Source organism: Polychytrium aggregatum (genome assembly GCF_025602895.1).
Source record: "Polychytrium aggregatum strain JEL109 chromosome Unknown BJ171scaffold_59, whole genome shotgun sequence".
Taxonomy (NCBI): domain Eukaryota; kingdom Fungi; phylum Chytridiomycota; class Chytridiomycetes; order Polychytriales; genus Polychytrium; species Polychytrium aggregatum.
In genome coordinates, this window is record NW_026516261.1 from 89,419 (window position 1) to 116,977 (window position 27,559).

Below are 27,559 nucleotides of genomic sequence, written 5' to 3' on the forward strand. Positions count from 1 at the left end.
AGACATGCTGGACAAACAGCTGTACTTCAGCCTGACCCGGCGACGGCGATTCAAGCGACTCGATCTCCACAGCAAGCGCACCGTCCACGAGATCTGCAAGCGAGTCATCGACCAGGCACCAAGGGAGACCGAAGTGGTGATTGCCTTTGGAAATGCCTCGTGGAAACAAGGGAAGGGATACGCATCCAGTCCCAGGAGACTCAGGTTCGCCAAGTACTTTGAGCAGTTCATACACCACCAGAGACGACCACCAGACCGATCCGTCTCCAAGATCCGTGTGTGCTCGGTGAACGAGTTCAACACATCCCAGGTGTGCTCACATTGTCGGGAAGCCAAGCGACTCGAGTCACCCGAGTATCTTGATATCGAGAAACCACACTTTGTCCGGAGCTGTACAAGCTGCCATACGCTGTGGGATCGAGACATCAATGCAGCCAGGAACATGATCTCGGTATGCCAGTCGACCATCGCCACAGGAGATCGACCGAAGGTATTCAAGACCATGCTTCCAAAACCAACCAAAACCACTCGATTGCCAACCAAGACAGGAGTGCAATGCCATGGCCTGCCCGCTGGGCCTACAGTCAGTCAGCGGGGTTCAGACATCTGAAGCCAGAAAGGAACTGTCCCGTTTCTTTCTGGACCGACTGTACAACGACCCCCCACAAACAAGTAAAAGAGGAAAGCGCCTCAAGAGCGGATTCAAGATTCATTGGAAGTATCATATTCATAGAGTATTGTTTGACAGATTTTAGGATCGCGGGGAGCGGGGGAGGAGGGAGTAAACCTGATAATATCAGTCAGTGCTGCTTCGGGGCACCGCTTCGGGACACCAACACGCATCACAGCGAATATGTGCACTGCAGCTTGCATCGATTCTTTGTCCTCAAAGGTCGTGTGTATCGCTTCAGAGCTTTCTCAAATGATCCAGTGGGACATAGCCACGCTCGCTCTTATCGCTCTCGACCAGGGCCCAGCCGTCGGGCATCTCCTGCAAGACCACCACTCGCTGGTGGATTGTGATATCGATCTCCTCAGGCTCGACAGCGGCCCGAGTTGTGGTTACTTCACGAAAATCAAGCTTGGGAACAGAGATGTATGAGGCCGGGCGTGCCACCGAGCCAGATGCTGCGCTGAGGACCGACGAGCGGTTTGGTCCGTTCGGGACGATTATGGGCGAGGATGTGGCTGAGTACGGAGGAGGGAAATCTATGGCTTTCGGTTGTATAGCCAAGTCGCGGGGCGGTTGGTCGACTTGCAGCGAGGGCGATCGGGGCTGTGAGGGCCCGGAAGGAGCGTCAGGATGTTGATAGGCGCCGGTGTGCTTTTCCAGGTCGCGAAGTCGAGAGGGATGGTCTCGTGGGATACTCAGGTTGCTGGCGGTGCTCTGGCGATTCGCTTCTCGATAGGCATCATTGATGGCGGATGTTCTCTTTCGGTTTCTGATGCATACCACGATTATACCAGTCAGCACAATGCAGCCACCACCGATTGATGCCGCCGTGATGATGGTACTCGAGCCGACGGAGTCGTTGGAGGAGGCATCAGGAGTAGAAGGCGTATTGATCGGGGCGGGGGCTGGCTGAGGAGGAATAATCCCCTGGGTCTGGATGGGACGGCCGCCGGGAATCGTGGTGATGATTTCGGGAGGGGGTGGAACATTGGTAACGATAGGCTGGGCGACGCATGTTGACGAGGGTCAGTGCAAGGAATCTTGACCTCACAAGTGATGATATATCGCTCGCCAATACCGGACGCAGACAGCTCACAAGTCATACCTGTGATCTGGTGGTAGGAGCGGGCGGTGGCGACGGCGGTAGCGGCGGTGGAGGAGGAGGAGGAGGAGGAGGAGGAGGAGGAGGAGGAGGAGGAGGAGGAGGAGGAGGAGGAGGAGGAGGAGGAGGTGGAGGAGGTGGAGGAGGTGGTGGTGGTGGTGGTGGTGGAGGAGGGGGAGGGGGCGGAGGAGAGCCACCGATCACTTCGACTCGGCTCCGAAAGCCGTCGCAATCGACAGCACCGCCCCGGAAGACGCAAGTTCCTACAAAGAAAGTGCCTGGCTTTGCGTTTCCTGGAATGTTCACAACAACTCTCTCGTTCGGGATGCTATTCATGCCTTCGCTCGACGCGATCGAGTAGTTGGGTGGATCCCGAGCCATGGCGCTTTGACCCTGGTGACGGCTCATTTAGCATCGCAGATATTGTGCTGGGGAATCGATTGATCGTGATTCGGAAAGAATGCCAAGGTACTCACCCACATATGAACGTCCAGCACATACTGTCCTTCGGCTATGGCCCCTGCGCCGTTAACGGTGACAACGTAGGAATGCCCGGTGATCCAGATGCCCTAGATGGTATGAAGTGGTTACCAGTCAGCAATACACATCCACTGTCCAGCTCGCAGCAATTTCTGGCGACAGCGCTGCAACAGCAACCGGAGGAGTTGCTGTTTCCTGCGGATGGACTGTGCTGACCTCGGTTATAGTGACCGTTGGGGAGGATCCGCAGCATATGAACAGCGCGCTGCTGAACAGCAACAAGCGCAGCAGATGTTGCATATTTATGAGCAAATGCCGCATGGCTTCAGCGGATGTCCGAAGGACTACGCTCTGATTCGGGAATAGATTTGCTCCGAGAGTCACGCCGTTGGCGAGAGAGGAGAGCAGCGACAAGCGGTCGAATCTTTTTGAGGACGATGCGGACTGTGAAGCCGACGCTGCGATGTATTGCGAAGCGAGGGGAGGGAGCCGGCATTGGATATCGGGTGATTCAGCACGACGGATCGCGGATGGTGCATCCCAAGTCTCGATATGGGAAAGCCTCGAGCTTGTGTTTCAAGATTGTGACACCAGATGCTTGCTGCGGGCAAAGGCATCCAGCCCATGGGCACAGTGTGCTTGGTAAGCGGATGCTCCACCTGAAACACAAGGCTGGCTGAGGCGAGTCATGTTGCTTGGGTGGCGAGCGTTGAATGTCAACAGCGCCATACATCGACCACAACGGTGAATGGCTTTCACTCCGAGTGACCCGCATCGTTGCTCCTGTGTGCCTCAGCCGTCGGTCATCGGAGACTGACTTTGTTGGATGCAGGCTCTGAAAAGCTACCAGTCCGATCGAAACGGGACAGAGCCCCGACCCTCCTGAATTGAGTGCCTGGGCGACGGATTGTCCCAAGTCGAGGCAGCAGTTGGAGAGCCTGCCTCTGACCTGAGCATTGGCCAAGGCCCTGGTATTAGAGCCACGTTGCGAGCGAGGGAGAGAGGGTGCGCATTCTCTCGGTCCATCGCGCTTGAGGATCTTGATGGATACCGATTGCTGGGATGCCAAGGACAACTATACGGGTCGACGAGGGTCGATGGATGGTAGTAGCTGTTCGGGAGCAGGAATGACTCGAGTTGGCTTGATAATGACGGGATGAAAAGGGCTCTGACTCCAAAACGCAACTCCGTTTGATGGCAGAACAGCACGGCTCAGCCAGTTTCCATAGAGCGCGTGGGGGACCTTGACGCTGTGACAGCCGTGGCAGATCCATTGTGCGGCATGTTCGATTTCGGTCCATTTGGTTGAGAGTGGCTCTACCGATGCAGCAGAGAGGTCGGAGAAACCATTGCCGCAACGAACAAACAGATCGCCTTGTCGAGCCCAGAATATTTCTTCCCGTTTGGAGCGGGACATGATCCGCTCTCCATCTGAAGAAACGATCACATTGCTCACCCAGCTTGTGTGGCCCTCGAGGGTGTGCATTATTTGCCCCGAGATGATATCCCATATTTTGATCGTCCTGTCGCCCGAGCCCGAGACGATCTGTTTGCTATCTGGTGTGATGGCCACGACATACACGGTATCTGTGTGTCCTTTGAGGGTGTGCTTGAGCTGGCCCGTGGCGGCATCCCACAGCTTGACGACAGTGTCGCTGGAGCCCGATGCAATCGACTTGCCATCGGGGGAGATCGTCACGGAGATCACCATCGATCGGTGGCCTTTGAGAGTATGCTTCAGCAGGCCTGAGGCACCGTCCCACACCTTGACGGTGTTGTCACTAGCGCCAGAGATGATCGATACTCCGTCAGGCGACACGGCTATGGAATTCACCGACCATGTGTGTCCCTCGAAGGTATGCTTCGGCTGGTTCGGAGTCGCATCCCACAACTTGATGGTGTTGTCATCCGAGCAAGAAACGATGGTCTTGAGGTCGAACGAGATGGCCAGCGAGTGCACCGATTTTCTGTGTCCCTCATAGGTATATATCACTTGACCTGTGAGGCAATCCCACAATATGACTATACCATCAACCGAACCAGAGACAATCCACTGGCCATCAGATGGATTGGCCACACATCGAACATCGCTGGTGTGCCCCACAAGAGTATGTTTCTCCTGGCCTGTGGTGGCGTCCCACACCTTGATGGTTTTGTCATCCGATCCTGATATGATGCATTTCCCATCGGGCGAGATCGTCACGGAGGTTACACCCTCCGCATGCGCCGCGACGTTGCGTTGTACCTGGCCCGTCGTGAGACCCCACACCTTGATAGTCTTGTCAGATGAGCCAGAGGCGGCCCACTTGCCATCGGGTGAAATCGCGACAGAGTTCACACTGTCCGTGTGCCCTTCGAGAGTGTGCTTCAATTGGCCAGTGGCGGCATCCCACATCTTGATGGTTTTATCCTTTGAACCTGACACCAGCAACTTGCTATCAGGTGAAATGGCCACACAATTCACACCCTCTGTGTGTCCTTCGAGAGTGCGTCTTAACTGGCCAGTAGTGGAATCCCACAACTTGATGGTGTTGTCATCAGAGCCCGATATAATCCACTTGCCATCAGACGAGATAGTCACCGAGGTCACCCAATCTGCATGGCAGCCAAGAGTGTTCTTCGGCTGACCAGTGATGGTATCCCACACTTTGATGGTCATGTCCCAAGAGCCAGAGACAATCCACATCCCGTCGGGCGAGATCGCCAGAGAGGTCACAGAATCTGTGTGTCCATCGAGTGTCATCTCGCACGGATCCCAGGTGGGTGCTGGACCCGTCGTGACCAGGAACGGGATCTTGTCCTCGAGTTGGTCGGCATATGTCTTGTAGATCGTTGTCTCCTTTGGTGTGAATGCATACCCCGAGTTGTACACCTGTGGTGCACTCGCAATGATCGGGTCGGCAAACTCGCGGATGAATCGATACGTGTCCTTGACCAGTTCCTTTGTGGTGTCGTCGACGATGGTGCTGGGTGCCTTGGCGATCACTCCTCGGAGCACAGCCAGTTGCCCGATGATCGGCTCGACCACATGTGTGAGCGACCCACACTCGAGCCAGAAGAACACATGCGTCTTGACGAACCGAGTGAGCACCGCTGCCACATCGACCATCTCGGTCAACTGCCACACCGGACTCGACTCGGCCACGCCTTCCACACACCACACAAAGTGTGTGATCCAGTGGGCGACGCTGTATCGCTGCGACGGTGTGATCTTGGCTGCGACCCTGTCCTCGAGGTCAGCGATCTTGTCGTGAAAGTCGTAGATCTCGCAGATGTTGACCACTGGCTCGTGCGAGAGGATCGCTCCGAGACATCCCTTGGCAAACACCGTGTGGAACGAGTCCGACACATGCCACGGATGGCCAGCCGATGCATCGCCGAGGAGATAGTCCGCCACCGACTTGTGGTTGAACTTGACCTCGGTGTTGGTGGACTGGCTGTCTCGGGGGCCCAATCTATTGGCGCCAGGATCGAGGACCAGGCTGAGGCTCTTGAGACACTCGCGAACGACGCCGATCTCGAGTCCAAACACATCGGCGATGATCTGCGGGGTCAGGATCGACTGGGCTGTGGCGATGGCCGACACCACCGTGACCAGCTCGGCCGGATGGCTCGACTGCGAGTGGATCTTGGCGAATGTCTTGTGATACAGCTGCCCGACATCGGCGGCGCTGTCGTTGATGTCCTTGATCGTGGCGAGTGTCACTGGGCCGTCTGTGGATGCTGCGTCGACGGTGTTGAGGATCAGGTTGATCCACACGAATGTCTTGGACTGGTCCAGCAGGATGGCGACTGCCTTGGTGCGGTCCGAGTCACTGAGAGTGTCGTGCACTCGCAGTCGGTGGCGGATGAACACCTCGAGGTCACGGACGTTCTCCTCGCTCGAGGGCTCGATCGTCTTGGTCGGGACTCCATCGAATGCTGCCTTGATATCGTCCTCGGGACGGGATGTCAGCAGCAGCTTGAGCCACGGACGGGTCTTGTTCAGTTCGACGAAGCGCCAGGCAAGCAGGCTGAGCAACTGGTCGCGCGGAGAGCACTCGTCGAGTGCATCCACCAGGATCATCACCGATCCCTTGGGTCTGTAGTCGCCGATGGCTTCGAGTGGATCGGCAATCACGGCCTTGAACAGGTCCGGGATGCTCATCTTGTCGAGACTGTCCTTGGTGTGGCCAGCCTCGAGCAGCTTGCGGCCGATCGGCGAGTGCCACTTGCACAGTCCATATGCGATGGTGTTCAACACCACTCGTGGATCGCTCTTGCGAGTGTCGTTGTACTTGAGGAACAGCGCCGACACCAGCTGGTTGCTGGCTGTGAGGATGTTGGCGATCTGGGCGGCAGCGACAGACTTCCCCACTCCAGCAACAGCATTGACCCACAGGACAGTGTCGGTGGTGTCCTGGTTGACCCAGTCGGTTGTTTGGTCGAACAGCCACTGGCGGGTGCCCTCGACATACAGATCCTCGAGTGCTCGTCTGTCGGAAGTGGAATCGATCGGATCGAGGAGGGATCGCAGGAGCGAGTCTTGCTCGGCATCAAGTTGGATGGGCCCGCCTTGGTGGTATGTCACTCCTTGGTCTGCAGCAGTCTTGGTCTTGGTGACAAGCTCTCGAAACGCAGGAACGAGTCTGGAAGCACCATGAGTCAGCAATAGGAATGAGTTGCTGCTGAGGGACATTCACACTTACTGTCTGAGAGCGGCTGTATCGACAGCCTTGAGTGCTTGGAGTTTGAACAGCTCCTTGAATGTCTGCTGGACGGTCATCGGCTGATTATCGAAGAGTGGACTGGATTTGTGCGCCGGAGGAAAGTCAGGGAACTTGGTAACTGGCGGAAAATACTCCTTCTTGAGGGTCTCGTCGCCGAACTTGCGAGTGGACCACATGAGGACAGGCTGAACGATGACGGGGTGGTCGGTGGCGGCGGTGTCTTGCATCAGCTTGAGGGCATGCTGGATCTGTGGATGGACGAGTGAATGTGAGTTATGGTTTGACAAACGAGACCACGATCAGCACCCGACCCACCTCGAGGAACTGATTGTCGGGCCAGACATGTGCGTTGAAGGTGCGCTTCAGACCGTCCTCGGAGAGAATGACGATGATGACGCAGGACTTGTAGAGACCGTTGATGAAACCCTGCTCCCAGTCCATGCCGTTGCAGAGACACTGGATGTCGAGGTATGGATGGAGCGCCGTGTGGCCTCGAGGGGTTGTGGCCAGGGTCCCATGCAGCGACGATGCATTGACAGCGTCGCTCTCGACCCGGTAGCTGTGGAAGGACGGTCGGTCAGCAAGTGGAGGTCAATGTGAATCAGTTGGTGCGGAACAGGCGAATGTGGTGTCGCTCTGATGCTGGATATCAACGCCACCTGATGAAGACTTCGTGAGACGTAAAGTTGTTCTGGCAGACCCAGCCATCCAGAGGGTGCGCTGGAACGTAGTCGTTGGCAGTGAGGACTCTGGTGGGCTCCTGAACGCTGATACCTGGCTGGGAAGCGGCCGGCAGCGGAGCAGCTGTGGACATGTTCTGGGCGGAGGATTTGCTCTCCCGCTGAGCATGTTTGAGTTTGTTGATTGTGCCAGGCTTGAGCCCTATTTCCTTCATCTCATCTTCAGTCATCCTCACGATCTATAAGACCAGAGGATCAGCCGCCGCTACTAACATATTTTGATTCAGGGGCAATGAAACTCACTGAGTCGATCGTGTCGTAATCATTGTCCAGCAAAATTTGCTTGCTCTTCTCCAAGTGATATCGACAGAGGAAGGTCTCCAAGTCGCCTGTTCCGGGCAGACAGCTTGTTAACAGCTGAGCTCCACACTACCTAGTCCTACCATGCCTTGGACTCACCCATGGCTGTATCGCCCAATTTCGCGTAATTGGGAAGAACGATGTTGGGCACCTGGAATGGACAAAGCGAGCGAGGGAAGCGAAGGCTTGTCCAGATCGACCCTCTTATTTTGAAACTGAACACTTTCCCACACGGATGACTGGCTGCTTACGTGGCTTGCATGGCTTGTGTGAATCAGACGACTTTGATTGGCACTCCGATATCATCCGCTCGCCGGGGTCCTCCGGCCATTTTTTCTCCTTGCCCTGCGTCTTTTTGCCTCATCCCAGGTAGGTCTTCTTGCTCTGACTTGCAGTGACTGCATCCGCAGCGGTTCGCGGTCCCTCGTCGTGCCCACTCACTCCATGTATCTCCCTCACTCAGGGAAATGACTTGACCCACTTGACCGGGTGTGTGATATGATCCGACTGTGTTTGTCCGAAAATGACGATGTGTCCCGTTTTTTTCTTCAACACGCTGTCGATACTCTCTCCCGAGCCATTGACACAATAGATATTGAAGTGCCGACATGCGCTGGGAAGGGATGGATGCTTGCTGGATCAGGCGGATGGAAGCGACAGAGTGGTCGATGGTGGGAATGATGAACACGACAAGCACTTGATCCATGGATCCAGCCTGGTTCTTGGTTTGTTGGTGTTGTCTCTCATTGTTTTGTTCCGTCTCCTCTCATCACATCTCTCATCACATCTGGTTGCTCTGGACGCCTCCCTTGCCACTCCACTGCAGCTCCATTGCCACTCTCATCGCATCCCACTCCTCCACATTGCCCCCATGGCTGCCAGTGTCCATCCCACAGCCGATATGGCTCGCCTTGCCATCGACAGCCACGACCCAGACATCTTCACCATCATCTGCTTCAACGACAGCTTCCAGCTCGCACTCGACCACGCCGCCATCAAGACTCTCCTCCGAGTGTGCAAGCGGGCCCGGCCTCTCCTGAGCTCCAAGCTGCCTCGCTTCCACAACTGGTGTCAGAGTATGGAGCTCCTCAATCCAGATGGACAGTTGCGGATCGGCCTCACGCCGAGCGACGAGATTGCCATCTCACTTCACTGCGAGGGTCAACAGACGGCCGACCGAATCTGGCTCGATATTCAAGCAGATCAAGGCAATGCTGCTGCCTCGTATCTCCTCGCCCGGATCCTCCAAAGCAAAGTCTCCCGACGACAGACCGATGACTCTCCCGACTGGGACACCATCCACCAGCAAATCACCACTCTCCTGCAAACGGCCGCAGACAACAACCACCCCATGGCCCAGTTCCATCTGGCCGAATGCTATTACCAATGTCTCGGAGTCGACCAGGACCATGCCAGGGCTGCCGAGCTGTATCGCCAGGCAGCCATCCAAGGATATCCGCGAGCTCAAGTCGGACTCGGTCGCTGCTTCGAGGGAGGCGAAGGTGTCGATCAAGGCTTTGACTCAGCCATCGAGTGGTATTCCAAGGCCGCCGACCAGGGCAGCGAGGATGGTCGACTCCATATCGTGTTCCTCCGAGCCTGGTTCTCGTTCATCGGCCATGGTGTCGAACAGAGCGACGCCGATGCCTTCCACCACTGGCAGGAAGTGAGCACCCAGTCCACCGACCCGGTCCTCAAACTCATCGCCACCCACATGCTCGGGTGGATGCACTACCTTGGCCGAGGCACCATGCGCAACAAGCAGAAGGGCGTCAAGCTCATCCGCGACAACATGTCAGACGACTTTCTCCTCTGGGAGAGCAACTGTCTGTCCGTGTGGTCTCCCATATCATCCACAACCGCGGCGGCACGCAAGTTCTTCGATCTGTGCCAGCTCGGATCCGATCGAGACTGGCTCTGCAAGCATCTGATGGCGGTGTGTCTGTTCAACGGCTTCGGAGTCGCGAGGGACCAGAGCAGCGCAGCTGGCATATTCGAGCAACTCGCCGCTGAAGGTCACAGCGATAGCCAGTTTTGGATCGGCAGATGCCACTACTTTGGCGAGGGAATCTCGTCGAACGAGTCAAAGGCATTCAAGTGGTTCAGCCAGTCGGCCGATCAAGACAGCTCGTATGCACAGACCATGGTTGGGACGTGCTATCGCTGGGGATATGGTGTCGCCGTCGACCATGCCAAAGCATTTGAGTGGTACCGCAAGTCGGCTGAGCAGAACAATCGGCAGGGCCAGTGCTGCCTCGGGGACTGCTACCAGACCGGACGAGGTGCTGCCGCGGACATTGACACCGCCGTCTTCTGGTACCGCAAGGCTGCCCAGCAGAAAGACCACCAGGCCCTCAACACACTCAAGCATCTCGGCGTGTGGCTTTGACCCACCATCGGCCTGTATCAATACACAGCTCCGTTTGGATCAACTCTGACACTGGCGCATCAGGTTGATCCAGCGGAAATGGCAATGAAACCATGATCATTCAAAGCTTCATGTTTCGTCTGTTTGGTGGCTCAGGGGATCCATGGACGGGGTTTCGCTTGCGTTGTGGTACACATATATGCATGTTCAACAATCACAACTGAACGGCGATTCTTGTTTATCGTCAAGCTCTCCTTCTTGGAGCGTTGCGTCCGATCCCTTCGGTCGGCAACGCATGGCTCTCCGGTCGTCGCAAGTCTCGCTGAATCGAAAACACATGCGATGTCTCGAGCAGGGTGAGCTGGGAGGATGCCTGCGCGGTCTCGGCCACAACATCAGCAAATCCCTGTTTCTCCTTGAGCTCGTTCGACACACTCGGGATCGATGAAGTATTGTATAGGCTGTGCATCGCTGCCCGATACGTTCGTTATGAGAATGGATCAGTGTATTCACAGGTCTTATTAGGCGCCGCTTGGGCCGATATCGTGTTTGATGAGTTTCAGCTTGCACAGCTGCCCAGGGCCTGTCCTCGATCCGCGGTCGGTGCGAAGATCCCCGACGGACTCTGATTGCTGGCCGCCTTTGCCATCGGCTCGGTCATGTCCACCGCCCGCGGAGGCAGATCGAGCAGCCAACTCACGCTCATGGCCGGCAAGTTGCGCTGCGCTCGAATCTGCATCAGTTCTTGGGTCTCCAAGTCCAGATCGAGGCGCAGGTCTGTTGGGCTGAGGTCCAGGACCGAGAGCTGCGACAGCTGGGCAGCAAGCAGTCGCGCAGAAGAGAGTGCCGCGGCAGAGCTCCGTGCCATCGACAGAACTTCGATGCTCGCGATCCCAGCGAGCGAACTGGTCGATGTGAGCGAAGGGCACCGCGAGATATCCAGCACTCGCAAGCCCGGCAGCTCTTCAAGCCCGGCAAGTGTGTCGAGAGCCTGGCAACCAGACAGGTCCAAGATCTCCAGTGCAAACAGCCTCGCAAGCGACGCTGTGGTCGTCAGCTGCCCACATTGGCCCAGGTCTAGGCACCGGAGCATTGGGGGCCCAAGCAGATGGCTGTCGTGTGGCAGACGCAATTGAGCATTCTGTCTTGCAACAAGTGATTCGAGGGCTGTCAACTGTCGGAGACCACGGAGCGAGTCGAGAGAATCACACTTGGTGACGGACAGATATTTGATCCGTGCAAGCCGGGCAAACGGCTCGAGCGAGCGGAGGCCAGGGCAGAACGACACCGCCAGCTCCTCAAGCTCGGAGAGGGCGAGGATGGAGTCGAGGCGGACAGCATAGCGACAGTCGGTCAGATCCAGCTTGCGCAGGCTGCCAAGCGAAGCAGCCAGTGCATCGACTGCTGGGAGATGACATGGCTGGAAGAGTTGCGGCGACAACGTTTCCTTTGCTGACGAGGGTAACCCGGGCCTAGGGAAGTCGCAGTGCGGAGCTGATTGTGCAATATCCTGGGGATTTGCTGTTGCCCATAGACTGTGCGTATCCATGGCTAATTCGTCCATCTGCAGCCCGTGTGTGTTGTCGCCAGCAACATCATCGGATCGGCCGAGTGCGAGTGTCTCCAGGCAGGCCCCATGCGATGTGGCGGTGCTTGCTCTAGTCATCCTAAACCGTCTTGCCATTGGCTGGGTCGGCACCTCGGATTCTGCCCAGGACAAAGATCTGCAGCCCCACAGATCCAGCATCTCGAGCGTTGCCAGTGCAGGGAGCGGCCCGAGTCCTTGCAGCAAGGCGCATCCGTGGCAGTTGATGCTGGTCAGTCGCGTCGACGACTCGAGCGATCCAATGTGCTTGAGGCGCCAGCACCCCGACAGATCCAAGCTCTGCAGCCGATCCAAGCCCTCGAGAGTGCCGATCGACTCGAGGGACCAGCATCCGGAAAGATCGAGGCGTTCGAGCCGCGGCAGCTGGCGATTGATCGTCCGAATATCGGACAGCGACTCACAGCCAGTCATAACAAGCTCCTCGACAGCGAGAGGAAGCCGTGGCAGTCGCAGTGACCTGAGAGATTTGCATCCAGACATGTCCAGTTCCCGCAGACACGGCAAGTCGCCCAGACAGTCGATGGAGCGCAGGCTTGTGCAGCCGGCGAGATCGAGCTTCTTCAGGAGCGACAGCTGCGCGAGCGACCCCAGCGATCCAAGCATTGTGCATCCGCGAGCCTCGAGCCGCCGGAGTTGCAGGAGACCGTCCAGCGGGCCCACTGCCTCCAGCGACACACACCCCGAGAGATTCAGGTGGGTCATGTTGGTCATGCGCTCGAGGGACCCGATGAAGGGCAGTCGGGCGCAGCCGCCGAGCCTCAAGGCTGCCAGCCGAACCAGTCGGTCGAGGCCACCAACCCACAGCAGCGATCGGCAATCCGAAAAGTCGACTTGGACGAGTGCTTCAAGGGCGCTGAGGGAGCCCACTGTCCGCAATACGCCGCATCCGGAGCAGTCGAGGTCGGTGAGAGAGACGAGGCCATCGAGCGAGTCGACTGACTCTAGTGCGCGGCAGCCACGCATGTTTAAGGTTTGGAGCCGCGGAAGATTGCTGAGCGACAGGCTGGTGAGCGAGATGCACTCCACCAGCGACAAGGAGCGGAGCTGCTCGAGGTTCTTCAGCGGACCGCAGTGCGTCATGGAGATGCAGCGAGACAGGTCGATGACTTGCAGGCGAGCGAGGCCGTCCAAGGCAGCGATGTTGTTGAGAGAGGAGCAGCACGACAGCACAAGGACTTGCAGGGGACAACCAGGGGGCATGTTGGAGGCGTGGCAGTTGGCGCCTGGATTCGACTTGGACAGCATGGCTGCATTGGGAGGCAACAGTCGACTCGATGGGTCGGCTGTTGTTGATGCGGGAGTTGCGGACGATGTGGCGGTCCCGACCGACAAGGGGGTGTCGATGGCTGTTCTCGGATTGCGTGCTTCAGCTGAGGCCGCCGAGCCGTAGGAAGAGTGCGGTGTGCGATTGAATGCGGCAAAGAACGAGCTGGGCAGGGCCGCCAGCCGAGACGACGCAATCCTGAGAGTCCTCAGGGAGCCGGCCCAGCACCCCATCGCCGCCGGCAGCTCCGCGAGCTCACTGGCCTCGATATCAAGCTCTTCGGGCCGCCAGAAACAGGCGGTTTGAGGCAGGATCCGACACCGCCTTGCGAGGCGGTTGAGCTTGCTGTCCTCCAGGGCAGCCGTTCCGATCGAGTCCGGCAGCGTCTCTTCAAGCGACCAGTTCCAGACGGGCACTCCGGTAACGTGGGCATATTGTCGTGCCCGGGTCCATCGGCGAAAGAGCCCACGAGCGTGATGCTGGCAGAGTCGTCGAAGGGCATCCGAGAGCTCGGGGTGCTGGTGGATGGACTGCCAGAGAGGTTGCTCACAGTCGTGCGGCTGAGCGCGTCGGCGGAACAGGAAGGCGTCGACGGCAATGCAGATGTCTCGGTGGCCGTCCAGGAGCAGACTTGGTGCAAGAGACAGATGGTTGCGGAAGAGGATCTTCCAGAAGAGCGGGTCGTCCAGCAATGCTCGGTGGCGCCGCGAGAGCGAGCAGAGTTTGGTCCACTCGACGGGGCCAAGCCAGTCAATGATGAGGTAAAACAGAAGCAGGACCGGGTGTGCGGCGTCCATGGTGTCCAGTAGAGCGTCTGGACGGTTCCTCTACGGCAGGCTGATCGCTGGGCAGACGGGATTGATGGGTTGAGCCAGGATGCGACGGGTTGGAGCTGGTGAGTCTTGGGATGGTCCGTTGCGATGAGCGTGTGCCGGCTACAGTCGCGGCGGCAGTGGTGGTGCTCCGGAGCAGATGATGAACAGATGGTGATGAACAGATGGTGATGAACAGATGGTGAGCAGATGGTGAGCAGATGGTGATGAACAGGCTTCGGGCAGACAGGAGTCGAAGCGCCGTGTTGTCATCGGCGCGGCCGGACGGCGGAGCGCACAAATGCCACAGGCCGGCTGCGCAGCCGCGCCCACCGGGACAACACGTGTGTGCCCGCACGCTGGGTCTGTTGGCTATGAGTCAGTCATGACGAGCGAAGGCAGCCAAGTGCATCGCGCAGGCTCTATTTCATGCGACAGACACTCGATGGCCAACAAAGTCAAGGGTAATTAGACACAAATCGACAACACAACTTATGATACACAACTTATGATACACAACCGACAGCCACAACCGACAGCCACAACCGACAGCCACAACTGGCAGCCGCAACCGGTGATCTGCAACGCACGATCCACAGCACAGCCATGTCATTCGGGCGCTAGCCGCAATGGCAGTGTGCATAGCACATATACCGGATCGCCGCCCTGTCCGCCTCGTCTCGCATCGCCGACAGCTGCTCGATGCAGCCGCTCTGGTTCTGGATCTGATGTTCCGGGCACAGAACCACGAGCCGCAGAGCCGGCAGTCGACCGAGCGGCTCCAGCGAGTCAAGCAGGCAGCATCCGCCCAACAAAACGACCTGCAGGCTGGTCGCATGTTCCAGCGGCGCCAGGGACCGCAGTCGCGAGCTGCTGACCAGGTTGAGCCGCCTGAGGTTCTTCAGGCCCGCGACCCATTCGACATTGTCCAGGCGGTTCCAGAGATGCACATCCAGCTCCCTCAGCGATACCATGCTACCCATTTTGCTGCTGGGCTCGAGTGCCGAGCAGCCCGAAATCGAGAGTATCGCCAGTCGCGGAAGTGCCACGATGGGGTCGATCGATCGGAGGGCGATGCAGTCGTTCAGAAACAGGTTTTCGAGCCGGATCAAGCCTGCGAGCGGATCGATGCTCTCCAGGCCCACACATCCCGTCAGCGTCAGGTCGGCAAGGGCCTGCAGACCCGACAGCGGAGCCAACGAGGTGAGTTGGCAGCATCCTTCTAGGTTGAGGCTGGTGAGGGCCGACAGCTTCACAAGGGCTGTGATTGAACTGAGCGATTTGCAGCCAGAGAGACTGAGCTGGGTCAAGCGTCCGAGGCCGGCGATGGGGTCGATCGACTCGAGGAGGGAGCTGCCGGCGAGATCGAGCAGCTTCAAGGGCGGATCCAGCGAGCCGACACTCGGAGGCGGGGAATGGAGTGTCGCAACGAGACGATTCGGCAAGGAATGCTCTGGCAACGGATGCTCCACCACAGCCAGGTCGTTTGCTTCGACCGTAGGCTCATTTGGATCGCCGGCGGATTCACGAGCGGATCTGTCGCATCCGGGGCTGGCGGACTGCAACACCGGCAGCGAGGTCCTCACTGCAAAGGATTCAGGAAGGTGGGTAAAGGGGGCAAAGCACACAGCAAGCTGCTCCAGCGTCGTCAGCATGCAGCCCATCGACAGGGGCAGGCGCTTGAGGCATTTGGAGGAGATGATGAGCTTCGTTGGGTTCCAGAAACATATGGTCTCTGGCACTTCGACGAGCTGGCAGCCGTAGAGGCCATAGCTCGCCATCTCATACAGGCCCACCGAGTCCGGCAGAGTCCCATGGCGCTCCCATTCGTAGAGACGGCGGGGTCGCTCGCTGCCGAGGAGATGGGAGTGAGGCCAGCGACGGAAGAGCAGCGGCTCGTGGGCCATGCACATGGTCTTGACCTGGGCGAGGAGCACTGGGCTCCTGGACACAGCCCTCCAGAGGTGCGACTCGCAAGGGTATGGGACGCTGCCCAAGCGGTTGAGAAAGGCATCGGCACCGACGACAATCCGGTGAAGCCATTGCTGGGCAGGCCGGTGGAGGGGTTGTTGCGAGCGGAGAGATTGCTCTGGACGAGATGGCGGGTCCTCCAGCGACGGAACAACCGAGAGGCCAAAGTAGTTGCGGAAGATGATTCTCCAGTACATGGGGGCCGAGAGAACCCGGCGGGACTTGCTCGAGAGAGCGCCGAGCTTGGTCCACTCGACAGGGCCCAGGTAGTCGATACTAAGGTCGACCACCAAGAAGAGCGACTCGAGGGAGGAGCCGTCGTCGGTGCAGACGCAACGGGACTGGGGACAACGCCCGCTGCAGCCAATGCGAGCAGCCATGGGCCAGAGGACAGCAGAGGGAAGTAGAGCAAATGAAGGTATCGCCGGCGGCGGTGGATGTCGGATGGATGTCGGATGAGTGTCAGATGGATGTCGGATGGGTGTCAAATGGGGGCGGAGAGTGGGGTGCGAAATGCGATGGACGGAGGCCGAGGAGGTGTCAAGTGGAGGGCAAATGGATGTCAAATGGAGTTCAAATGGACGAGGCACTGAGGTGGACGCAGACTGTCGAGCTTTGACAACCAAAGCAGCCGAATGCAGCCGATGGTCGATGGAGACGCAGCCCGATGGTCGGCCAGGGCAGCCGGACGAGCGGGCGGTGGGGGAGCCGAATGCCATGTCGCTCATGTGCGACCGCGACGGAAAGCAACATGGCGGGACGGGACTGGCGCAGCGACCGACCCGGATGGCTGTCGATCTTGACATTCGCAGACTCGCGATGTCGTTACGAGCGATCGCATGTTGTTCACATTGCATGCTGTTCATGTTGCATGCTGTTCATGTTGCATGCTGTTCATGTTGCATGTTGTTCATGTGTGCAAATACAGTCGCCAATGCAGGCGTTAACTCGGTCGTTAACTCAGTCGTTAACTCAGGCGTTAACTCAGTCGTTAGCCAGCATGGCTGCTCGTGCTAGGCTACAGTACCCACAAAATCGACAAAACCCGCCGTAACGACCCCCCTCGCCGATGCACAGCATGTGTACTTCTATCTGATCGATACAATGTTCACCCGTCCTCCACTGCTCTCCGATCGATACAATGTTCGTCCGTCCTCCACTGCTCTCCATCGGTTCAGTGTCCACCCATCGGCTTAGCCCCAACCCGCGCTGGGTATCAAGTGCATCGCCTCCAATCTCTCGATTCTCACTCCCCACCATCTCTCCGAATTACAATCCCTCTCGATCCATATTCCGTTCCCGCTTGCTCCAAATCGTCGAGGCTGCCCAAGCCCATACGCGCGCTCTGTTCTCGCGGCGTGCTCATGACCATGTCCCCAAGTCTCCACATCCCCTTCTGCGATATCTTATCGTTCCAAGCCATGCTCCTGGCTGTCGCTCGGCCCGGCTCGGCCCGTCTCGGCTTGTCATGACTTGTCTCGGCTGGCATCCAAACTTCTGGATCCCGGCGGCGAAAATTTGTCAGGTTGTGTCCGTCTCGTCGCTCGTCTCGTTGCCCGTCTCGTCGCTCGTCTCGTTGCCCGTCTCGTCGCTCGTCTCGTCGCCCGTCTCGTCGCCTGTCTCGTGGTTCGTTTCGTGGTTCGTTTCGTGGTTCGTTTCGTCCTCACGCCACCCACTGCGCTTTGATCATGCATCGATCTTCCCTCAGTGCTTGGGTATCCGGCGACCCCATCTCGTCTTTCTCTTCCCTCCCCCCCACCCCAGAGGCCGCTGTCGCCAGTCTCATCCGAGAGTCAATCCCCTCCCGCGAGGCGACCAGTGTCAAGCTCAGTCCCGTCTGGCCGTTCCCGTTCTCGCCACCCCCAGTCCGTCCGCTGGTATCCTATGGTGCGGGCAACTCTTCGATCACGCCATCATCTGCTCCACGACCACAAATTTGCTCGTTTTCAGTCCTTTCTCCATCAGAGCCACCGGGCATAAATAGCCTGCCCTCACCAGAGAGCCTCCCCATCGCCACCAGCAGCGACCAAGAGCCACGAGCCAAGAACCAAGAGCCAAGAGCCAAGAACCAAGACGCCAAATCGCTTCCCAGAGATCAGCAAAACCGCTCCCCTTGAAGTCTTCCTCGATATCGACCAACTCGAAGTGACCTGTATCATCCTCAACGCCTTCCCCTCCAAGACCCGTCTCCAGTCGCTCGCCACAAGACCTTGCCGCCTCCCAAGCGCTGAACTGCATTCTGTCCTATTTGCCGCCCGCTCTCAGAGACACACTCCCCCACCGTCACACAGAGTATTATTCTCGATCCCCTTTTCTCCTGCCTGCCATCATTCGTAAGTGACGGTTGCCCAGCAATCTTGACATGTGCTTTGATGGACTGTTTGACCTGCTCCCAGTCACAGCCGAATGGCACACTCACTACTGCGTCGCACTGGTTCACAGCACCCGTCAATATGCCAGTCTCGACCGAGCCCGCTTCCACTACGTCGGCCTCACCTACGACTGTCATCATGCAGTCCAACCCAATCCAGCCTGCTCTTCTACCCGATCCGCAGCAAGGTGAGCAGGCCATAGTCGCCTGGCTCGCAAAGCTCAGTGACTTTTGCCACAACCGTCTGCCGGAGCATCAGCACGAGGAGCGGCCCGAAACGAGCTTTTATACGTTCTCCAGCAAAGAGGCCGATGCCATCAAGCTCCTGCTCGCTTCCTTGAACTGTGACGGAGACAGTAAAGCCGACAAGCGTGTCATCAAATGGTATCCAAACTACGGGTGCTTCCTCATCCGGGAGCGTCGTGACGGCGTCGTCGTCCTGTTGACGCTCGTCAGCCTCGACGGATGGACCCTTGAGAGCTCGACCGGTGGTAGTGCTGCCCGTTCCCTCTCCGAAGCTGCAGCAGGTACATTCAGTCTCATGTCCTGCGGCCTGGTGCCGGCCGGAATCGTCACCAACTTGTTGAGTCAAGTCGATACGTTGCTTAGCAACGCTCACAGTTCTCAATCGGAGTTGGGCAAGCATCTGAGCAAAAGTAAGCAAATTGCGTGGGATGCACATGGCCCCATCACCATTGCATGTACCAGCGCCTCCTGCAGACTGCCCCAACTCATGATTGCTGACTGAGCTCGCATCTCCACACCCTCCTGCCCACTCGTCTCCGGCTGCTGACAAACCTCTCCCGCGCATTTGCCCATGCCAGTCCCTCGCTTCTCTCCCTCCGTGGTTCATCTTGCCATCAAGATCGCGATCGTGAAGGAAGGTAAAATCTCCGACAACGAACCGACCTACCAAGGCGGAACCACGGACATTGGCAAGACCCCAGATCACCGCCCAAGTCGCGAGACAGCTTTCCCGTTGGTGTATGTTGCCTGCATCAACATCGTTAAAAACGTAATCTTGGCACAGCGCGTCTTTTTCCATATTCATATCCACGATATCGACCAAGAGATCGGCGCAATCGAGGGCCGTCCCGAAACCGGAGCGCTTCGCAGCAGCGTCGACCGTATCTTCCATGCCCTCGAGCGAGTTGCCGAGACTCTCTTTGATTATCAGCAGCTCGGGCTCGATATCAAGCCCGGAGTCGACCGTGTGTCGGCCATGCGCGGCAGACTCGATGCCGTAATGGACTCGTTTGGAAAGACTCTCGAAGCACGCTACAAATTCGATGTTCAGTCTCTCGTGTCCATCACCAAGCAGTCGGAGCTCCGGAACTTTCAAACCATCACGCGCGCCGTCGCCGACGACGACGCTGATCCCAGGGCCGCCGACCATGCCGCCATCGCCCAGGCCGTTCGAAAGCGTGCCCTTGAGGAGATCGAGGTCATTACTCCCTTTTACATGCCCGGGGCCGACCTCCGACGCATGTTCAGAAATGTGCTCAGTTGGATCCAACGAGTCAAGGGCAGCGGCACCTCCATTTCCTACATCATGGCTCACATTGAGCACTTCATGATGGCCCAAGCGAGGCTCCTTAAAGAGCCTGTCGTCCCAGACGAGTGGATCGAGGAAGAAGGAGAGGCGCTCCGGTCCCTCATGGAGGAGTACCAAGCTCTCTATGCCCAGCGCAGCGCCTTGGCCGACTTTGCCCACCTCCTGTTGCCGCGCCAGAGGAGTCTCCGAGTGCTGGTGACCTGGATTGCATTTGCAATGTTCCACAAGGCCGGGCTCCAGATCTGTCCGCTGCTGTCTGGCTATGGAGTGGCGATCGACTACCACGACCTGCGTGTGCTGGTTCTGGACCAAGACCACGCCCTCGAAGCCCTCGCCCTGGTGACGGAGTACCTGCGAAGTCACGACATCCCGGAGCGACGGGTCTTTTCGACCCGCCATCGAGACGACCAGGCGAACAACAACGCCTTTGCCGTCGAGTTTTCTCGCACCTCGAATGAGATCCAGGCCTTTTGGAAGCACGAGTGCGACCAGGCCAGCCAGCGTGCTGCCCAGCACTATGAAGAGGTCCGGAAAAAGGTAAACGAGGCCAACCGCATCCGCGAGAAGATCACCTCCACCTCCAGTCGGCTGGCCGAGGCCGAGGAGATACCCTACGGCATGAGAACCCACAGCGACGACAACCGCATCTCGAGCTTGAGTGGCAATCTCTCGCGGCTACGCAGCGACTTGAACGAGACCCTCAAGACCCCCAGGTCGGTCATCAACCCGTTCCCTTCTCGCGAGGATCTGGCCTTGCCGATCATATTCAACTATTTGATGCCCAGGTATCTCGTGAGACTTGCCGAAGCCGGGTTCATTGCTCAAAATACCTTGCGCCCAGAAAATAGCCAGATCTCTGGAGATAACAGGAACTTGGTTGAGATGGAGTGCAAATTGAGCGATCATACAAGTTGGACATACCACACCAACTCTCGCTCCAATCGGGCCGCCCATCTCCCGGGTCTGCCGCGCGTCGTCTATGCTGCAACTTCGACTATCCAACCTCCCAAGAAAGTCGGTCCGGCCTCGGTCGACTCGATTCACTCCCCAGGCCAGTGCTCGTGGTTCCCTGAGCAAGAGACGGTTCTCATGTGGCGCAACGGCAACCCCTTTGGCCTTTCCAGACACAGCATCACAATGGGATTCATTGATGGTATTGGCCGAGACATGTCCTGCTTCAGCTGGATGATCAGCTACCCTGCTGACCCGAATGCTCAGAAGGAATGCGCGCGCGGAAACTATGCGGTCGCCGAGCTTCACAAGCGTCCCGTATCCTTGGAGAAGCGCTCGTTCCTTGCGATGGGAGGCTTGCGGTCGTACCCGCACCAGCAATTCCGCAAGCTGTTCTTGGCCCTGTCGGACCGAGTCATGCCCTTGGACAACGAGGCCGCCCAAAGGCTCATTCGTCAGACGATCTACCAGGTCGGCGAGCTCTCCAACCACATTGCCCCCGAAATGGTGTGGCGCCGCGATCTCGTCGATAACCAGGGCCTGGGCGGATTTCGCCAAGTCTTGGCCGACTATGTCGAGGAGATTGCCGAGAAGCCCCGGGACCACCAGAAGATCTTGATCCTGGGTGAGATATCGGCATATCTGTCCAACTTTGACGATGCCTTCTGCGACCTGTGTCGGCAGTTTGGTTCCATTGCCGGCGACTGGGCCAACCAAGCCAAAGACATGTTCGAGTCAGAGACCTCGACTTCGCTGGCTGTGCTGAACGAACACCAGGGCAGAGAGAGCTTGATGCTCTGCTATGCGATCTTGTGCTCGGTCCTTGGCCGGATCGCCTCGGTGGATATCAAGAACTACTGCCGGTGGGTCGTCCGGCTGTATTACTGCTCCATCTTTGTGGAGAACGCCAAGGTTGAAAACGCCGCGGCAATCCGCAAGCTCAAGACGCAGTGTCGAGAGGCTATCAGCCGCCGACTGCTCGCCATCAGTGACCTGGTCAATGCAAGGCGCAACGAAGCCTTGACCTATGCCGTCCAGTCCGTTTTTGAGAATGCCCCCGATGATCTCGACTGGAGGGCTGTCCCGGACAGCGTCGCTTGCTTTGAGGCGGCCCACCAGAGGGACCACTACGCCGTCAATATCTTCACCGGCCGCGTTGTCCTCAACGGCAATCCACCCGGGCGACTTCCCAAGGCCGTTCTCAACGACGACCTCTACAGGCGCTCCTTTGGCAACCGCGACTTTGAGGTCGGTGTCGATGCAACCGGCCAAGTCTATCGCTCTGTTCGTACCGTCCACGGACGCTTCTATGCGTTCGAGCTCATGCATACGGGGGTTGCAATTTACGAAATCAAGCCGGATCGATGCTGCGAAGGGCCTGCGGTTGAAGCCAATGGGTCGGCCGAATGGATCGCCCGGCGTGCGGCCATCAATGCTCCTCCCGCCGACCAGGTCCTTCAGCTCATCGACCCCTCAGCGTCAAGGTCATGGACAACCACGCTGCCGGTTCGCATGCTCTCAGGCCACAGCTTCTGGCGCCATCGAGAGTCCGACTCTGTTCTGGCCAGAGGCGTTCCCTTTGAGGACAGAAATGTGAGCTTCCTGGCCAAGCCAGAGGGTTGCTTCGTTGTTCCAAGACACGACAAGGCAAAGCCGCTCGCCGAGCTCCTGGAGCTTCATACAGCCTTCGATAGGCTTATCAGCCCCCCTGCGAATGTGTTGCACACCTTGGCCAAGTTTGAAGACCCCAAGTTCATCCATGGTCACATATCGCCTGACCACCAGACGATTCGCATCATCATGCCGCGTCCCGGAGTCTCCTTCACGCTGCGTGACGATGTACTGGTATCGGACGCATACAAGGGCTACAAGCTTGCCGAGCAGCAGCAGTTTGGCGATCTGATCCCGAGCTTCCAGCAGTACCTGGTGCTCGAGCGCATGGCCAAGTATGGCGTGGGGCCTCGGTACAAGTGGATCGTTCCCCTCGGCGCTGTGTGCATCGAAGGCGATGTGGTCCGCATCCAAGTCGTGGACAAAAGCTTGGGCACCATCAATTGCACAGACTTTGATGAGCACCATCGATTTGGGTTGTTGCAGGCCAGCACCATCAATTCCCGCATTCAACTCGCAGCCATCTTTGCGGCCGCGGGAACTGCCCTGCCCGAGCCGAGGATCCATATGACTGGGGCAGAATATGCAGCGAGGCTGCTGCGTGGATGCATTACCAACAACCCCCTGACCCGAAGCGAAGTCGCCATGATCCAGTCGATCGTCGACGTTGCCAGACCCTGGCCCTTCTTGGTTCTGCTGTGCGACCACTTGCTCGTTGTCTCGAGCAGGGTCAGCATGCTTTATCAAAAGTATGCGTCCAAATCCTCCATCGATCACGATGATCGACCCGCGGGCTACTATGAGATCATTGGGAGAACCTTTGCCCAGGTCCAGGAAGCCCAGACGGCATACGAACACCAGGTGCGCTCGGCCCGTGTATACAACACCATGAGGAGGGCCCTGACCCTGACTGAATTTGGGTTTGATCTCCTCGATGAGCCTCGGCATCTGGACGCCGGCCGCGACCGAGTCATCGACCGCTCTCCGGATGACCAGGACCGAATGTACTTTGAGTACATCGCCTCGATTCTGGCCAGCTACGTCCAAGAGCGCCCGTGTCAACGTGCCAACGAAATCTATCCTTTGGACGCTCATGGCACCAACTCGATTGAAAACAGGATTCTCTCGGAGCTGGAGACCAGCTGGACGAGGTACATGTCGCGCCGCGATGTCGTTGCCCGAGCCGAGGCCGATGAGCTCCTCAGGGAGTTTATTGCCAGTACACTGCTCCCCCAGGTCACCAAACGCCGCGAGGATGTCGAAGCCTTGGTGTGGTCCCACACCACCCATCGGGTCTGCCACGGATCCGTAGTTTTGGAGCTGTGCAAGGCCGTCAATTGGATCCCGGCGGCGACATTGGCGGATCTGGTGCGGGCTTCGTTCGACAGGGTCACGCTGGAGCGCCTTGCCCCAACCCTCACACCCGAGTCGGTCGACCTGCTCCAGTCCTGGATCGTTTTCGGCATGAAGCTCAGTGTCCTCGAAGACAAGCTCAATCGACTGCTCGTTTGCGACCGATCCCACCTTGGACAGGAGCTGATATATATCCAGCACCCCATCAAGGACTGCAATCGGATGTGGCTGGCCTTTGAGGTCGAGCAAGGCATTCAGATCCGCCGAGAGCAGTATCAAATGGCAAAGCATTTGATCGAGAACCCCGGGTCGATCTCCCAGCTCAACATGGGCCTCGGTAAAACGCGGGTCATCGTGCCGATGATGATCCTCTACTGGAGCGCCCACGCCAGGGAGACTCTGAGGGTCTATGTCCTCAGGGCGCTTCTGTCTGAGGTCCGCAAGTACTTGCACCGGACCCTTTCAGCAAGCTCGGTGTTTTGCATCGGCATTGTCCATCTGCCCTTCCACAGGCGCGTCCAGACGACCCATGACACCATCCAGTGCATGAAGAGTATCTGGAAAGTATGCCGCGACAGCGGGGCTGTGGTCGTGCTGTCGCCGGAGCACTCCCTCTCGCTCCAGCTCAAGATCCATGAGACCCGCTTTGCTCAGGACCACGAGCTCAGCAGCAGTCTCAAGAAACTGGTTGGTAACATCAACAAGAACTGCATCGATCTGTTCGACGAAAGCGATGCGCTGCTGCACCACAAGTACCAGCTTGTGTACGCCATGGGCAGTCCTTCGTCGCTCGAGAGCGTCACGATTCGGGAGATGGTCATCGAGGCCGTCCTCCGGGCGATCAACGATAACCCCCACATCCTGACCCGGAGCGACAACATGGCTGTCGAGTCCGTTTACGAACGCCCGCATCTGCAGCACGCCGTCGGCTACTTCCGCGCCTTCCGGCTGCTGCCCATGTCGCCCAAGAGCGAGATCCGCGCCACCTTCCGAAGAGAAGTCGTCGAGGCGCTGTTCGCCGATCCGCCGTACGAACTGGAATGGGTCAGGTCGCTCGACGACGCGGAGACGATCCAGCGGCTTGTCTCGTATATCTGCGACTCAACCATCAGCGCGGAGAGCCTCGCTGAGGACAGAATCGGCCACTGAAACCCTGGTTCGCCACTGGAACCAGGTGTTGATGCTGCGAGGCCTGTTGGCTCACGGCGTCCTCGAACACTGCCTGGAGCTCCGATACCGGGTCGACTACGGTCTGACTCCGCTGTCGATGAGCCGGATGGCTATTCCGTTCAAGGCAGCGGATGTGCCCTCAGAACGATCCGAGTTCAGTCACCCAGATGTGTGTCTGACACTGACCGCCCTGTCGTACTATCAGAACGGGCTGACGCAGCAACAGCTCGTCGAGGCCTTTTCGATGCTTCTGAAACTCGGTCCGTCGGCACAGACCTATCGATACAACAGGATGCTGAAACCTATCAAGGAGCACCTGGCCACCTGTGACTACGACCTGCGGCGGAGCATCGACAACGTCTCCAAGCTGGATCTGTCCAACTCAATCCAGCGGCAGCTGCTCTACCAATGCTTTTCTCACTCGATGGAGCTCATCGATTTCTGGATGAATCCATGCATCATTGAGGCAGATATGACTCAGTATTCGAAGCGGCTGCTGGGAACCCCGTGGCATCTCTGCGGATCGAGTCCTGCGATCGGGTTTTCCGGTACCAACGATACCTCGTTGCTGCTTCCTTTGAGCGTGCGCCAGAACGAGCCTGAGGTCGACGAGCTCCTCGCTACAAACGGCAAGATGATTCAGCTCATCATGGACCGAACCATTGGCCTGGAGCTGGTGCGCTCGCCCGAAGGCGAACCCTTGTGGAGGACGCTGCTCGATCGGGTCGCCGAACGTAAGCTCAGGGCGATCATCGACACAGGCTCGCTCCTCTCGGGTGTCTCGAACCTGGAGGCCGCCAAGCACCTGGCCACCATCTTGGATCCCACCGAGTTCATGGGCGTCATTTTCTTCGAGGTCAATAGCGGAACCGATGGCGAGTGGAAGATGCTCGACATCCACACAAAGTCCGTGGTCCCAAAGGAGTCGAGCCCGATTTCCGACAGCGAGGCGTTTGTCATTTTTGATGACGCTCGAACGAGAGGAGCCGACATGAAGCTGGCTGCCGACGCCGTCGCTGCGCTGACACTGGGCCTCAAGCTCACCAAGGACAAGCTTGTTCAGGGTGCCGGGCGGCTCCGTCAGCTCGACAAGAACCAGCGGCTCTGGATCTACGGATCCCATGAAGTCGCGGTCATGGCCGGAATCGAGGACGCCGTGGGAGACTGCCGCACGCAAGCTGCTCGGATTCTGCGATGGGTGGTGTCGAACACTATGCAAGTAACCGCCGACGGCCTGATGCACTGGGCCCGCCAAGGCATCTACCACCACACAACTGCCGACGATCCCGACAAGGCGCTTCTGGACGATGTCTGGGATCTTGAGCATATGTACTCCCTCCCGGAAGGCCAGGCGAGTCTGCCGGATGTCGTCGACGATCACAGTCGGTTGCTGGTTGAAGGCAGCACAGCGACCCTTTCTGAAAGGCATCGAGGGTCGCTAGACAACATCAGCCGTCATTGCCGAGACTACGGTGAGACTATCCAGGTCTCTGTTCAAGAAAAGGAAGAGGAATGCGAAAGAGAGATCCAACAAGAGGAGGATCAGATGGCCGAGATTCATGCGCAGACGGTGTCGGTAACGCCCTCTTCCGAGCCCTTGTGGCGATACGAGGATATCTTGGCCTGCACAAATGCCAACGACCTTGCAAGGATCGACAGGCTTGCGCTATATGACATGGAGACTGCCTTCAACACACTCCTGGCCCCGTCGACTCGCCTCCGCCGTCTGGCATGGGCATACCATGGCCTTGCGAGCATGGTCAAGTTTAGCGAAAACTTTGTCCGGACCATACAGCAATCCTTCAAGTCGGGATGCTGGGACGATGAGAATGCGAACATCCCAATCTCCCTTAGTCGGATGGTATCGGCGATGGTGGTCTTGGCCGACGGTACAAGAGTTGTCGTCTCAGACCGTGAGGCAGATGGCGTATTGGCAGCGCTCACAGCCAACTCCAACGCCAACGCTGAAGGCCCGTGGTCGTCGGTGGCCCTGACGACCGTGCAGCAGAACCTCGCCGAGACGCATTGGTGGTTCCCAGGTCACTGCTCAGCGGAACTGAAGCTGCCGATCGACAGCCAGCTTCTCGCCATCCTACGGCTCTATAACGGCGAATGCAACTTCCCCACTCCCGAGCAGCTCCAAGGCATCGAGCAACTTATCGGATGCCAGGGACACATGGTTGAGGAAGCGATCCGCCAGATCATGCTGGCAAGGGGAACGACAAACCACTGGGACTGCTCCGATTTGCATCGCATGTTCATCGTTTGAACGCGAAGCTGCCCGGGCCCTGTTTGGTTATTGTAATGTATAGCAGCTCGAGGAATATACATGGCGTCCGTGAGATTGTCAAAGCCGGCGTTTTATGTGCTGACTGAGTGGCGACTCTAAGTGGGCCTGCATCGATTCGGCGTCGTCGTTATGATGTTTCTCGAGATGCATGGTTGGTGCTGATACACATGTTCCTAGGCCGATGTGAACGCAGGAACGGGAGTCATGATCCATGGACACCAAGGCCATAAGTC

At 57.9% G+C, this 27,559-nt stretch overlaps 6 protein-coding genes across 6 annotated transcripts; 3 read left to right on the forward strand and 3 right to left on the reverse strand.

Moving 5' to 3' along the window:
• Nucleotides 1–550: 550 nt before the first annotated feature.
• Nucleotides 551–2,675, reverse strand: BJ171DRAFT_571712 (uncharacterized protein). The gene is made up of 4 exons (XM_053113692.1): nucleotides 2,472–2,675; nucleotides 2,252–2,344; nucleotides 1,779–2,168; nucleotides 551–1,675 (listed from the first exon to the last, which is right to left on the reverse strand). Exons 1-4 carry the CDS (start codon nucleotides 2,574–2,576, stop codon nucleotides 908–910), a joined length of 1,356 nt encoding a protein of 451 aa, XP_052962450.1. The 5' UTR covers nucleotides 2,577–2,675; the 3' UTR covers nucleotides 551–907.
• A 3,827-nt stretch (nucleotides 2,676–6,502) lies between these two features.
• On the forward strand, nucleotides 6,503–7,712 carry BJ171DRAFT_525945 (uncharacterized protein; the record flags this gene model as incomplete). The annotated part of the gene is made up of 3 exons (XM_053112663.1): nucleotides 6,503–6,775; nucleotides 6,814–6,823; nucleotides 7,696–7,712. Coding segments are annotated over 3 exons (282 nt in total), but the record flags the coding sequence as incomplete, so codon positions are not given.
• Nucleotides 7,713–8,890: 1,178 nt separating this feature from the next.
• BJ171DRAFT_447338 (uncharacterized protein) lies at nucleotides 8,891–10,854 on the forward strand. Its single transcript, XM_053108196.1, has 2 exons — nucleotides 8,891–9,589; nucleotides 9,929–10,854. The coding sequence occupies exons 1-2, from the start codon at nucleotides 8,906–8,908 to the stop codon at nucleotides 10,391–10,393; spliced, it is 1,149 nt and encodes a 382-aa protein (XP_052962452.1). The 5' UTR covers nucleotides 8,891–8,905; the 3' UTR covers nucleotides 10,394–10,854.
• Nucleotides 10,855–14,288, reverse strand: BJ171DRAFT_525952 (uncharacterized protein). The gene is made up of 2 exons (XM_053112664.1): nucleotides 14,265–14,288; nucleotides 10,855–14,242 (listed from the first exon to the last, which is right to left on the reverse strand). The coding sequence occupies exon 2, from the start codon at nucleotides 14,037–14,039 to the stop codon at nucleotides 10,932–10,934; it is 3,108 nt and encodes a 1,035-aa protein (XP_052962453.1). The 5' UTR covers nucleotides 14,040–14,242; nucleotides 14,265–14,288; the 3' UTR covers nucleotides 10,855–10,931.
• Nucleotides 14,289–14,432: 144 nt separating this feature from the next.
• BJ171DRAFT_525953 (uncharacterized protein) lies at nucleotides 14,433–16,754 on the reverse strand. The gene is given in 3 exon segments (XM_053112665.1): nucleotides 14,433–14,580; nucleotides 14,594–16,500; nucleotides 16,512–16,754. The coding sequence occupies 1 exon segment, from the start codon at nucleotides 16,403–16,405 to the stop codon at nucleotides 14,675–14,677; it is 1,731 nt and encodes a 576-aa protein (XP_052962454.1). The 5' UTR covers nucleotides 16,406–16,500; nucleotides 16,512–16,754; the 3' UTR covers nucleotides 14,433–14,580; nucleotides 14,594–14,674.
• A 1,319-nt stretch (nucleotides 16,755–18,073) lies between these two features.
• Nucleotides 18,074–27,305, forward strand: BJ171DRAFT_571715 (uncharacterized protein; the record flags this gene model as incomplete). The annotated part of the gene is made up of 4 exons (XM_053113693.1): nucleotides 18,074–18,358; nucleotides 18,468–19,052; nucleotides 19,221–24,949; nucleotides 25,041–27,305. Exons 2-4 carry the CDS (start codon nucleotides 18,479–18,481, stop codon nucleotides 27,303–27,305), a joined length of 8,568 nt encoding a protein of 2,855 aa, XP_052962455.1. The 5' UTR covers nucleotides 18,074–18,358; nucleotides 18,468–18,478.
• Between the last annotated feature and the right edge of the window lie 254 nt (nucleotides 27,306–27,559).

What these genes read in the sequence shown, in the direction of transcription:
- BJ171DRAFT_525953 (XM_053112665.1), bottom strand. Translation starts at nt 16,405, where the DNA reads ATGGCTGCTCGCATTGGCTGCAGCGGGCGTTGTCCCCAGTCCCGTTGC.
- BJ171DRAFT_571712 (XM_053113692.1), bottom strand. Translation starts at nt 2,576, where the DNA reads ATGCGGCATTTGCTCATAAATATGCAACATCTGCTGCGCTTGTTGCTG. An exon ending in CAACGGTCACTATAACCGAG is followed by an intron (nt 2,345 to 2,471) that starts GTCAGCACAGTC and finishes CATACCATCTAG; the next exon opens with GGCATCTGGATCACCGGGCA. An exon ending in CTCCTACCACCAGATCACAG is followed by an intron (nt 1,676 to 1,778) that starts GTATGACTTGTG and finishes TGCGTCGCCCAG; the next exon opens with CCTATCGTTACCAATGTTCC.
- BJ171DRAFT_525952 (XM_053112664.1), bottom strand. Translation starts at nt 14,039, where the DNA reads ATGGACGCCGCACACCCGGTCCTGCTTCTGTTTTACCTCATCATTGAC.
- BJ171DRAFT_447338 (XM_053108196.1), top strand. Translation starts at nt 8,906, where the DNA reads ATGGCTCGCCTTGCCATCGACAGCCACGACCCAGACATCTTCACCATC. An exon ending in AGGATGGTCGACTCCATATC is followed by an intron (nt 9,590 to 9,928) that starts GTGTTCCTCCGA and finishes TGGCTCTGCAAG; the next exon opens with CATCTGATGGCGGTGTGTCT.